This window comes from Piliocolobus tephrosceles, chromosome 10 (genome assembly GCF_002776525.5).
Source record: "Piliocolobus tephrosceles isolate RC106 chromosome 10, ASM277652v3, whole genome shotgun sequence".
NCBI classification, from domain to species: Eukaryota; Metazoa; Chordata; class Mammalia; order Primates; family Cercopithecidae; genus Piliocolobus; species Piliocolobus tephrosceles.
The window spans coordinates 9,309,284-9,323,267 of NC_045443.1; the positions used below are offsets into that span (position 1 = coordinate 9,309,284).

Genomic DNA, 13,984 nt, shown 5'->3' on the forward strand with positions numbered 1-13,984 from the left:
TTTTGATGGAAATTGCATTGAATCTGTGGATCACTTTGGGCAGTATGGTCATTTTCACAATATTGTTTATTCCAATCCATGAGCATTGGATGTGTTTCAATTTATTTGTGTCATCTGTGATTTATTTCAGCAGTGTTTTGTAGTTCTCCTTGTGGAGCTCTTTCACCTCCTTGGTTAAGTATATTCCTAGGTATTTATTTTTGCAGCGGTTGTAAAAGAGTTGAGTTATTGATTTGACTGTCGCCTTGGTTGTTATTAGTGTATAGCAGTGCTACTGAATTGTGTACATTGATTTTGTAATCTAAGAGTACTGAATTTGTTTATCAAGTCTAGGAGTCTTTCAGAGGGGTCTTCAGAGTTTTCTAGGTGTACAGTCATATTGGTGACAAACAGTGATAGTTTGATGTCCTCATTATCAATTTGGAGGCCTTTTATTTCTTTCTCTAGCCTGATTGCTCTGGCTAGGACTTCTAGCACCGTGTTGAATAGAAATAATGAAAGTGGGTATCCTTCTCTTGTTATAGTTCTCAAGAGGAATGCTTTCAGCTTTTCCCCTTCGATATGATGTTGGCTGTAGCTTTGTCCTATGTGGCTTTTATTATTTTGAGGTTAAGTCTTCTATGCTTAGTTTGTTGAGGGTTTTTATCATAAAGGAATGCAGGATTTTATTGAATGCTTTTTCTGCATCTATTGAGATGATCGTACGGTTTTTGTTTTTAATTCTAATTATGTGATGTTTCACACTTATTGACTTGCTTATGTTAAACCATCTCTGCATCCCTGGGATGAAACATACTTGATCATGATGTATTATCTTTTTATATATTTCTCTTTTTTTTTTTCTTTTTGAGACAGAGTCTCATTCTGTCACCCAGACTGGAGTGCAGTGACATGATCTCAGCTCACCACAACCTCCACCTCCCGGGTTCAAGCGATTCTCCTGGCTCAGCCTCCCAAGTAGCTGGGATGAAAGGCACGTGCCACCTCACCTGGCTAATTACTGTATTTTTAGTAGAGATGGGGTTTTGCCATGTAGGCTAGGCTGGTCTCCAACTCCTGACTTCAAGTGATCCACCTGCCTCGGCCTCTCCCAAAGTGCTGGGATTACAGGTATGAGCCACTGCGCCCAGCATTGTACTATCTTTTTGATTGGCTGTTGGATTCAGTTAACTAGTATTTTGTTAATGATTTTTATGTCTATATTCATCAGGGATATTGGTCTGTAGTACTGGTCTTTTTAAAATTATATTCTTTCCTGGTTTGAGTATCAGGGTGATATTGGCTTCATAGACTCATTTAGGGAGGATTCCCTGTTTTTCAGGTTTTGAATAGTTTCAGTAGGATTAGCATCAATTCTTTGAATGAGTGATAGAATTCAGCTGTAATTTCATCTGGTCCTAGGCTTTTTTTTTTGGCTTTTTTTTTTTTTTTTTTTTTTTAATTACAGATTCAGTTTTGCTGCTTTTTATTGGTCTGTTTAGGGTTTCTATTTCTTCTTGATTTAATCTTGGAGGGTTGTATTTTCTACGAATTTATCCATTTCCTCTAGGTTTTCTAGTTTGTGTATTTAGAGGTGTTCATAGTAGTCTCAAATGATTTTATGTATTTCTGTGGTATCTATTGTAATGTTTCCATTCTCATTTCTTTTTTTTCCCTGGAGGATAAACTATTTATATTTTATTTGCTTCAAAAAACAATCAAACCCAAACCAAACAAAAACCTAGAAATCCAGAATTTGACAGATACAAATGTGTGATGGTTGCCTTATAAACAGCTTGGGAAGCTTTATTTCTATATCAACAACGTCAAATTTGCAAAAGACACAAAACTAGAAAAAACAGTTAACATTATTTCCATAGATCGTATTATTCTCTCTTTTTTTTTTATTATTATACTTTAAGTTCTAGGGTACATGTGCACAATGTACAGGCTCATTACATAGGTATACATGTGCCATGCTGGCCTGCTGTACCCATCAACCCATTATTTACATTAGGTATTTCTCCCAATGCTCCCGCTCCCCACCCCATGACAGGCCCTGGTGTGTGATGTTCCCCACTCTGTGTCCAAGCATTCTCATTGTTCAGTTCCCACCTACAAGTGAGAACATGTAGTGTTTGGTTTTCTGTCCTTATGACAGTTTGCTCAGAATTATGGTTTCCAGCTTCATCCATGTCTCTGCAAAAGGACATGAACTCATCCTTCTTATGGCTGCCTAGTATTCCATGGTGTATATGTGCCACATTTTCTTAATCCAGTCTATCATTGATGGACATTTGGGTTGGTTCCAAGTCTTTGCTATTGTGAATAGTGCCACAATAAACATACGTGTGCATGTGTCTTTATAGTAGCATGATTTATCATCCTTTGGGTATATACCTAGTAATGAAATCACTGGGTCAAATGGTATTTCTAGCTCTAGGTCCTTGAGGAATCGCCACACTGTCTTCCACAATGGCTGAACTAGTTTACATTCCCACCAACAGTGTAAAAGTGTTCCTATTTCTCCACATCATCTCCAGCATCTGTTGTTTCCTGACTTTTTAATGATCGCCATTCTAACTGGTGTGAGATGGTATCTCATTGTGGTTTTGATTTGCATTTCTCTGATGACCAGTGATGATGAACATTTTTTCATGTGTCTGTTGGCTGCATAAATGTCTTCTTTTGAGAAGTGTCTGTTCATATCCTTTGTCCACTTTTTGATGGGGTTGTTTGGTTTTTTTCTTGTAAATTTAAGTTCTTTGTAGATTCTGGATATTAGACCTTTATCAGATGGGTAGATTGTGAAAATTTTCTCCCATTCTGTAGGTTAACTGCTCACTGTGATGGTAGTTTATTTTGCTGTGTAAAAGCTCTTTAATTAGATCCCATTTGTCTATTTTGGCTTTTGTTGCCATTGCTTTTGGTGTTTTAGTCATGAAGTCCTTGCCCATGCCTATGTCCAGAATGGTATTGCCTAGTTTTCTTCTAGGGTTTTTATGGTTTTAGGGCTAACATTTAAGTCTTTAATCCATCTTGAATTAATTTTTGTATAAGGTGTAAGGAAGGGATCCAGTTTCAGCTTTCTACGTATGACTAGCCAGTTTTCCCAACATCATTTATTAAATACAGAATCCTTTCCCCATTTCTTGTTTTTGTCAGGTTTGTCAAAGATCAGATTGTTGTAGATGTGTGGTATTATTTCTGAGGGCTCTGTTCTGTTCCATTGGTCTGTATCTCTGTTTTGGTACCAGTACCATGCTATTTTGGTTGCTGTAGCCTTGTAGTGTAATTTGAAGTCAGGTAGCATGATGCCTCCAGCTTTGTTCTTTTTGCTTAGAATTGTCTTGGCAATGCGGGCTCATTTTTGGTTCTGTATGAACTTTAAAGTAGTTTTTTCAATTCTGTGGAGAAAGTCATTGGTAGCTTAATGGGGATGGCATTGAATCTATAAATTGCCTTGGGCAGTATGGCCATTTTCATGATTTTGATTCTTCCTATCCATGGACATGGCATGTTCTTCCATTTGTTTGTGTCCTCTTTTATTTCATTGAGCAGTGGTTTGTAGTTTTCCTTGAAGAGGTCCTCACATCCCTTCTAAGTTGTATTCCTAGGTATTTTATTCTCTTTGTAGCAATTGTGAATGGGAGTTCACTCATGATTTGGTTCTCTGTTTGTCTGTTATTGGTGTATGGGAATGCTTGTGATTGTTGCACATTGATTTTGTATCCTGAGACTTGCTGAAGTTGCTTATCAGCTTAAGGAGATTTGGGGCCAAGACAATGGGGTTTTCTAAATATACAATCATGTCATCTGCAAAGAGGGACAATCTGACTTCCTCTTTTCCTAATTGAATACCCTTTATTTCTTTCTCTTGCCTTATTGCCTGGCCAAAACTTGCAACACTATGTTGAATAGGAGTAGTGAGATAAGGCATCGTTGTCATAAATAGCTCTTATTATTTTGAGATACGTTCCATCAATACCTAGTTTATTGAGAGTTTTTAGCATGAAGGACTGTTGAATTTTGTCAAAGGCCTTTTGTGCATCTGTTGAGATCATCATGTGGTTTTTGTCGCTGGTTCTGTTTATGTGATGGATTACGTTTATTGATCTGCATGTTTTGAACCAGCCTTGCCTCCCAAGGATGAAGCCCACTTGATCGTGTTGGATAAGTTTTTTGATGTGCTGCTGGATTCAGTTTGACAGTATTTTATTGAGGATTTTCACATTTATGTTTATCAGGGATATTGTTCTAAAATTCTCTTTTTTTGTTGAGTCTCTGCCAGGCTTTGGTATCGGGATGATGCTGGCCTCATAAAATGAGTTAGGGAGGATTCCCTTTTTTTCTATTGATTGGAATAGTTTCAGAAGGAGTGGTACCAGCTTCTCTTTGTACCTCTGGTAGAATTTGGCTGTGAATCTGTCTGGTCCTGGACTTTTTTGGTTGGTGGGCTATTAATTATTGCCTCAATTTCAGAGCCTGTTATTGGTCTATTCAGAGATTCAATTTATTCCTGGTTTAGTCTTCGGAGGGTGTATGTGTCCAGGAATTTATCTATTTCTTCTAGATTTTCTAGTTTATTTGCGTAGAGGTGTTTATAGTATTCTCTGATGGTAGTTTGTATTTCTGTGGGATTGATGGTGATATCTCCTTTATCATTTTTTTATTGCATCTGTTTGATTCTTCTCTCTTTTCTTCTTTATTAGTCTTCCTAGCGGTCTATCAATTTTGTTGATCTTTTCAAAAAACCAGCTCCTGGATTCATTGATGTTTTGAAGGGTTTTTGTTTTTGTTTTTGTTTTGTCTCTATCTCCTTCAGTTATGCTCTGATCTTAGTTATTTCTTGCCTTCTGATAGCTTTTGGATTTGTTTGCTCTTGCTTCTCTAGTTCTTTTAATTGTGATATTAGAGTGTCAATTTTAGATGTTTCCTGCTTTCTCCTATGGGCATTTAGTGCTATAAATTTCCCTCTACACACTGCTTTAAATGTGTCTCAGACATTCTGGTATGTTGTGTCTTTGTTCTCATTGGTTTCAAAGAACATCTTTATTTCTGCCTTCATTTCGTTATGTACCCAGTAGTCATTCAGGAGATGGTTGTTCAGTTTCCATGTAGTTGTGAGGTTTTGAGTGAGTTTCTTGAGACCTGCCATCTGGATTCTTTGGTCACACCGGGTGTTCCCTTGATGTGGCGCACTCTCCCTTTCCGTAGGAGTAGAAGTTCCTGAGAGACAGACTACTGTGAGTGCTGCTTCTCCTCTGGGTCTAGCCACTCAGTGGCTCCAGATTAGTGCTGGAAGATGTCTGCTAAGGATCCAGTGATATGACCTGTCCTCCAGTTTTTCAGCAGCAGGTATCAGCACCAGGTCTGATGGGGGTGCCAGAGGCGTGACATAGACTCTGTGAGATTCCTTGATTAGAGATAACTTTAGTGCGTTGTCTTTCTTGAATGCTGGTTCAAGTAGTAATAAACTGGTCATGTGGATAGACTCAGGACTTCCTGGTTAGATAGGGTGGTGCAGGAAGTGGTCATAGCTGAGGTCATACCGTAGTTTTGTCCTTCCTGAGTGCAGTGTTATTCCACCTACGGATGCTGTAATGGACTGTGTTGGTAGCCTTCCAGCTACTGGGTGGCATTTGCAAAAGAGTACCAGGTGTGGTAGTAGCAGTGGGATTTGTGCTTGCCTTATGTTGCCCAGGGTAGGTAGTCTGGCTTCTCAGATGATGGATGGGGCTATAAACCTCCCCAGGGTTTCTGTCCTTTGTATTAAGCTACCACGGTGGGTGGAGGGGCAAAGCCAGATAAAGGCTGTGTTAGGTGGGTCTGCACTCTGAGTCACCATGTGCATGGCAAACAGCGGTCCCTGTTGGAGATGGGTTTGCACAGGGAGTGGGGAGTAGCAGGCAGCAGTAAGCCTAACGCAGATTTCACACAGTTGGCAAGGCAGATCTGGCTCCTGCAGTACTCTGCTAGCAGCAGTGAGCTAAGTTCCAGGCAGTCTGCACTCAGAGCTCACACCAAGTCGCCATGGTGATAGCAACTGCTGGCTTCGGGCCACGCCATACTCTGTTCACCCACACAGCTGGCATCCAGATCCTGCATTCATGGCTGCAACACATTTCCCACTCTTCTTTCTGCTTCTGACCAACGGAGTTCATCTTCACTTTGAGGTTATATTGTGAATTTCAGCTGGGAGTTTTTACGATGTGCATCCCCTGGCTGAGCTGGTTGGCTGAGTTCCACGAGGTTGTCTGTGAAGTGTAATAAGGAATAGCTTCCCTTGGCTCATGCTGGAGGCTGGAAATATACACAGGCCTCTTCCTGCTGCTGCTGTTACTTTTATATTCCTCACTGCTCTTTTAATTGGTTCCAGTGCTGGGAAGGGTTAAGGCCTTCTCCCATGACATGGACTTTCAGGTTCCCCAGTGGAGGTTTGTATCCTGGAGCCAGTCTCTTCACCTCTCATACCCTGGAGGCTTACAGTTTTTCACCTAACTCACGGTGTGGGATGTAACCTGCTGCTTTTTTCGAAGAGTCTATGGATTCTTTCAGTTTTCCTGTTCAGTTCCTGCATTGCTTCTTGGAAAAATGTACACAGTGAGAATTTTTATTTTTATTTTTTAGATGGAGTCTTGCTCTGTCGCCCAGCCTGGAGTGCAGTGGCACAATCTTGGCTCACTGCAACCTCTGCCTCCCGGGTTCAAGTGATTCTCCTACCTCTTGCCTCCCCAGTAGCTGGGATTATAGGCACCTGCCACCACACTCGGCTAATTTTCATATTTTTAGTAGAGATGGGGTTTTGCCATGTTGGTCAGGCTGGTCTCGAACTCCTGACCTCAGGTGATTCACCCACCTCGGCCTCCCAAAGTGCCTCCCATGGTGTGAGCCACCATGCCTGGTCCACAGTGAGAGTTTTTTACTCACTATTTTGTCCTTCCAAGTGGTAGAGTCATGCGAACACTGCCTCCAATCTGTCATCTAAAAAAAAAAAAAATCCTGTTTTTAAAAAATTTAGAATAATTTGATGAACAAAACACAGCTTGAAACACATGTGAATCCACAATATACACTTCCTCATAGATCTTTTAGATGGTCTGGCTACCGCACCAGGAGCATTCTGACACTCCTTTATATTTAGCATGCTTGATTTTGCCCATCTATCACTTAACATCTGGAAAAGTTTTGGTAGAGTAATATAAGCCTATTGTACAGACTCAGGAAGAACTTTTAGACATTATCTAAAACAATCTTCTTGTCTTTCAGTTTAGGAAATGCAGATGTAAATTGTTAATTGTCCTCCCAAAGCCACAAGGTTGTTACTGATAACTATCTTACTATGGTTTAAATGTGTTTCTTGCACGATTCAGGCATTGCCAGTGTGGTCGTATTGAGAGAGGTGGGGCCTTTAAGAGATGATTTGGCCTTGAAGGCTTCTCTCTTGAGGATGGTATTAAGACCTTTATAAATGAGGCTACATGTAGCATTTGGCTGGCTTGTCCTTCTGCTTTCTGCCACGTGAGAATAGCCTTCCTCCACTACAGAGAGTGCAGCTCTCTCCTGACATCCAAACCTGCCAGTGCCTTGATCTTAGATTTCCCAGCTTCTGGAATGATGAGAAATAAATTTCTATTGCTTATAATTTATCTGGTCTCAGGTATCCTGTTGCAGGTCAGCACAAACAGACTAAGACAGGGAATATAATTCTAATGTACTGATTCAGGAAGAATTTTTTCACACTACCTAAAATATTTTCCTCTCAGTTTAGGAGATTTAGGCACAAACTAACTGGCTTCCGCAAACCACATGGTGGTTAGTAATAGTTTTAAAAGTTTTTACTTCCAGTAAAATATATAATTCCTCATGATCATAATGTACCAAATGTGCTATAAAATGTTACATCAAGTTCAGATACTATAAGAAAGATCACTACTCTGTTCTTGGAGAAAGGAAGGGGCTAGATCCTATAATCTCTTCTCTTTTCACAAAGGCACAGAGAGGTTAAACTAAGTGACTCCCTAAAGAATGGGTAAGAAATGAGGATGCGTGTCCTTCCAAGTTATTATTATTCCACGGACTCTGAAGGAACCACAGTGCTACACCTTGCTATTATAAGTTCTTGCCTTTTTTACACTGAAGTTATATGAAAAATGCAAACAGGTAAACAAGACCTGAGAAAGGCCAAATTTTTAATAACTGTTTAGACAGAGACTGCCTGAACAGAAAGCACATGCTGTTTCCCCTCAGCCTGACTGATTTGGCGTTCAGAGTACAAGCTCACAGGAGAGGGGCTGGGCCTGTCCAGTCAGGAACTGCAGTCAGAGAACTTCCCCTGCTACTTGCTGGGAAAGAACATTAGGAATGCCTTTCAGTGCCTTGCTTCCTGAACGAGCTCACAGCAGCCAGGCGGCCCAGGGCAATCCGACCACATTTCCCTCTCACCGCTGTGGGAATCCAGATGCAGGCCAAGTACAGCAGCACGAGGGACATGCTGGATGATGATGGAGACACCACCATGAGCCTGCATTCTCAAGCCTCTGCCACAACTCGGCGTCCAGAGCCCCGGCGCACAGGTACCCTGTCTCCTGGAGTCCAGATAGACCAGAGCCCTTGCGAAATATGTGAGATGAGCTATCCCTCCTAGAAATTTATACATTTAACTTCTATCTTATAATTTTATTTCCAATTACTCACCCTGTGACCTAGTAATGATTTTTTTTTTCCCAGTTCTATTCAGTTCCATAATTCACACAATTAGAGAAGGATTTTATTTCCTGGGCCACTCAGCCAATCTAAAGCTAAAATAGGACTTCAGTTCTAGTGAAAAGGACTCACATGGTAATATACACAGGACTAGGTTCTAGGTCCTAACCCAGGTATGCCACTTTGTAACCTTGGATGAGTTATTTAAGTATCCTGGTAGCATCATATTCTTTATTTATAAAATATTAATGGCCACAAACATGTATAAAGGGCTCGTTATGTGCTGGCAGTGTTTTAAATACTTTAAGTATATTAATTCATATTAATTTGAATTAATATTAAATAGAAGTAATAAAACTTCTTTTACAAGGTGGTTGTGAGTACTGAGAATGATAAATTATGTAAAATATTTGAATGTCTGTCTGAACTGATATAGACTGACACAAAATTGCTGAAAGGAACACTTGAGGAATTCTCAAGAAATGGAATGTTGAAAGGAATCCCATATTTTAGCATTCATTCAGTGCCTGTATTTTAATATGTCCTTTCCCTCTGATTATATCATCATTTTCTTCACCTTTGTAAATTTGGATATACATTTTAAAAATTTTAAAAAAAGATCCTGTTCCTTATTTCTTTATCAAATAACTTTTAGTTTTCCTTCCTTTCTCCTACTAAACCCTCCATTCGCTTTCTATTTATTAAATGACTCTCGACCTGAGACCTACTAATATGGCTCTTTTTTTTTTAAACTAAATTACCCAGTAAGCTGTTAAGGGATACTGGGGATTTCCAACCTCTTTGAAATGAAGCTAAGTGACAAAAGTAGGGATGTCAGCTTCTGTAGCCACAGGATATGTGTAATAGGATACAAAGTGTTTTCCTCCAAAAAATCTTAGGAAGAGTCCATTTTTAGGGCTGTGGTTTTGAGTAGCTTGTATATTACTTCATTTTCCACCTTTGACTGGAGCCAGAAGTCTCTCAAGGATTAGTGATCAGCATAATCAGGAACAGCATGTACAAATAAGTTCTGCTGAGGCTGAAGGGTGGAGAGGGATGTGGAACAAGATAAAACACTAGCTGCAACATCTGGCAGCTTCTTTGTAAGAAATGGAAATTGAAATAGTAGGAGTAGAGATTACAAAGATTGTCTTGGAGGAAATCATCTGGAAATAGTTATTTTAAGCAACATATATGAGATCTTGTTTTCATCTTTTTATGGTAATGCAAACATTCAGGGGAATGCCATCATAGAAGTATAATTATTTCTTAGATAAACATATCTGATATACCTTCGCTGATAAAAATAACAGCAGAAATCACTCAGAAATTTTTGGCAATGTGGAGGATTCAGATTCAACATACTGATGTGACACCATTAAGAGCTGGCAACTTTTATTTTTTAGAATTAATACAAATCACACACACACATTCATTTAATTTCTAGACTTTTGTCAATAACAATTGACATAACAACTATGTTTGTGTTTACAAATGACAAACAAGATAGTAAAAATGCCAAACAATTAAGATAGTGAAAATGAAAGACAACAACCTCATATATTTTTCACAAACTTATGTTTGGGGTCATGTTATCCTAGTACTGAGGATATAATGTCCAATGTGATATGATCCCTTTTCATAAGGAAATTGAAAGTCTAATACAATTCTCAACTGAGGAATAAGTATAATAAGGTGTTATGGCAGAAGCATGTACAGTACAGCTGAGAGCTTGGTTATGTCTACCTAATTAAGTAGAGGAGCTTAGGAAAGGCTTAACAGGAGGAGTGACTGTGGAGTTGAGTTAATTTTTTTTTTTAAATAAAAAATAGAAGTTTTTATTGAGTTCTTTAAATTACTACTCCATGTTTTTCTTCTTCTTGGAAAAGTTTTTAAATCAACCACTCATAATTTGATCAAAATTTTAAAAAACTGGTATTTTGTAAATGTGTCACAGACACATGGGACAGAACCCTACTTTTTCTGGAGGACCTTAATCTGAATAAAGTCATGAGTTTTTCAGTAAATCTCCACTGAGTTTTCTGGTAATGTTACAAAAACAGGCCCATCACTGTCCACTGGAAATGGGTTAAATAGATAGATATTCTTTCAGTTTATCCATGAGTTAATTTTAAGATCTTCCACATAATCTGGAATAAGGAGTGAGGATGTTTGAGAGGCTGGGGAACACTACAGACAGAGAGACATATGAAGGGAAAGTAACGAAGGTTTTCAGTAGCTTTGTATTTTTAGAGAACTATAAGCAATATGTAGGGCATAGGTGTAGAGTCAGAGGAGGGAAACTTGGCAAAGGGATAAGTCTGGCAAGTTAAGGAGGCATTTTAGGGCATGCTGATCTATTTTAATTCTATTCAATAGTTAAAATGAGGTCAATGCAGGATTTAGATAGGAAGAAACAGAATTTTGCATTTGGGGAAGACCTTCCAGGCTGCAATGGAAAGGATAGGTTGAAAGTATATGAAACTGGATGTGCCAATACCAAATTTTTTTACTAGTCCGGTACAAGAGTAAAAGAACCTGAACTGAGGCAGTATAGTAAAAATGAGGAAAATCAATCAGATATGAAAGACATCGAGGTGATGGAGTTTAGATAATCAGTGATTGGTTACATGTGAGGAGACAAGGAAAGGGACCTTGGTGGTAGGTTGACTAGGTTCTGTCTGATGTAATGTGGATGGTACTGCTGTTTAACTAAGACAGAAACTATAGAAGGGACAGGAGAGCTGATGAATTAAGTTTGAGTTTAAGGGGTCTGTAGGAGGGACATGCATTTGGAGCTGTCCAAAGACACCTGTATATGCAGGATGTGGGTTGGACTACATATATTTGTGGGAATTACTGGCATAGTAATTAAATACATAAATAAAGTAGATGAGGTACTTAAGTCATTAAGTAAAATAAATGGATAGTAACTAAAATGTATGGAAGTGAGTGAGATCATTGAGGGAGGAAATGTAAAACGAAAAGATGAAAGAACAGAATAATAGAGTGTTCTCTAAGGGAGAAAATCTGAGGGAATATCAGCACCTGAGGAGCAAGAAGAATGAAAGATTCCAAAAGGAGCTACTAGGGATGAATAGCAGAGAGTGGTAGAAGCAGGAATCTGGGAGAGAGACATCAAGGGCATCTAGAGACAATAAATTCAAGAGTAATGGAAAATCAGAGTAATGGAAGAGACAATAAATTCAAGAGCATTGGAAAAGTCAGTGATGATGACTGTGAGTTTTAAAAACAACAAATAACAAATACTGCAGAGAGTTTAAGTAAAAAGAAGACTAAGAATGATTATTTAACAATTTATCAACAAGGAGGAAAATATTTAGTTTTGATAGCAGTGGTTTAAAAAGGAACTGATGGTTACATAATAAAATAAATGATTACTTTGGTTAAATAATTTTAAAAAATTTAATAATAAATTCAAGTTCCTCTTTACCCTTGTTCACATTAATTACAGTACTATTGCATTTCCCAGTGTCTTAGTTTTATTTCCTCAATTACAGCATAAATCTCTCATCACAGTCATGACATAAATCACTGTTAACTGATTCAACAACTCTTTAAATCAAACCTACTCATGACAAGACATTATGGGATGTACTAGAGGAGCCTGTTTTTCAGGTGCTTAGGGAAGTGGAAGGAATACTCTAAATCAATAGTTGTAGTAAATGTCATTTAGTACTGTTAAATCAGTGTTGGAGGCCACAGAAGCAATATAGGAATGAATAAGTTACTGATTGAGTTTAGTTTTGTGAGTTCCCAGAGGAAGTGACATGATCTGGACCCATGAGGCTAACGAGTATAACAGGATCCTATTAGGAGGAGCCTGATACAGCACACTAAGAAACTGACTAGAACAGAATGAGCCTTCGGAAACTTTTCTTCCTATGGAAGAGAGGAAGTGTGATTAAATTTTGCTTTGAAAATTCATCTTGCTGCTAGAGTGGATATTTTATAATGTAGAAGTGAAAAGCTGCAAGCTGCTGTCGTTCTATGATTGCAGATGCACTGCCATGTATAAATATTGATCTGAGATGTGTTGGGAGGATAAGAAGATGATTGAAAATGTCCAGCTCTGGAATCAGTCTGCTTGGGTAGCTCTGTTACTTACTAGCTGTGCAAACTTAGGCAACTTCAGTGACTCCTTGGTAATTGAATTTTTGCAAAGGTTGCTTCCAATGAAATAAAGTGTATCTAGAACACACTTATAGTTACTATTAGTAACTATTTCTCTCTCTCTGTTTTTCAGTATTCTTCATCCAATCATTCTATATAAAGACATGGAGAAACACAATCCTGGGGAGTTACTAATAGTTCATTAGTAACTATTACTAATAGTAGCTGTGTGTTCCTGAATAAGCTGTCTAAACCCGCTAGGCCTCAGTTCCCTACCTGTAAAATGAGATAATAATATCTACCTTATAGGGGTTGTTTGTGAGGCTAGATGAGAACATTCATATAAGACATTTTTCTCAGTAACTCAAGAAATTTGAGCAATTATCATTAATGGTAATGTTGTGTTTGAATTATATTTCAGTAAGCAGTATCTGTTGATGGGGATATAAAATTGCATCACCTAAATTTTACTGAAGAGGAAAAATATAATTCAGTTTCTAAGTACTGTGAATTGGAACCTCAATGATATTCTAGAAATAGCTCATATGTTCTTAGATGTATACTTTTTCCAAATAATAGGAAGGATAACACACATTTTAATTTAGAGAGTATGAAAATAGCAATATTTGAAATAGATTCATAAGAGAAAAGAAACCTGCATTTACATGAACACAGAAAAGCAGACTCAACCCATGAACTCAGATTCCCATGAGGAGGTGCACTACATTTGAGGATTAAGGAAACAAAGACATTTACATTTCAAAATACAAAGGGATCAAAAAGTGCTTTCTGAAATATTGTGTACATTGCCACCAGTTTTGCCCACATGTCTCTGTGACTCCTGACTGGCTCACGGGAAAGTGTGCAAAGTATAGCGTTAAACATAATGATTTAATCCTAGCTCTGCCACTAGTTTGTAATATGCACATTATTTAAACTCTCGGGGTCTCCTCCAGTTTTTAAGACCTTTTGCATTCATAGGTGTACTAATAGACTGTATATGGTAATGCCAGCTTAGTTTCTTGGGTGGAAAACAAAATTTTCCCTCTCTGATACCTGATGAAGGGTAACTGGTTCAGTCTGACAACTCTCCACCCACAAAATTTCATATAATTACACAGTAATTGGTATCCAAAATTTGACGCTAGCACGAAGGCCTTTTATA

General features: G+C 38.4%; 1 protein-coding gene across 3 annotated transcripts in view; it reads left to right on the forward strand.

Moving 5' to 3' along the window:
- The first annotated feature begins 8,377 nt into the window (after positions 1-8,377).
- Positions 8,378-13,984, forward strand: part of CLEC1A (C-type lectin domain family 1 member A) — a 30,014-nt gene continuing 24,407 nt past the window's right edge. For 2 of the 3 annotated variants that reach the window (XM_023192371.2, XM_023192372.2), the window contains exon 1: positions 8,384-8,555. In XM_023192371.2, the coding sequence (XP_023048139.1) occupies positions 8,441-8,555 (115 nt within the window). In that variant the 5' untranslated portion in view covers positions 8,384-8,440. Of the gene's footprint in view, positions 8,556-13,984 lie in introns of all 3 variants that reach the window. The other variant, XM_023192373.2, reaches the window with a different exon arrangement.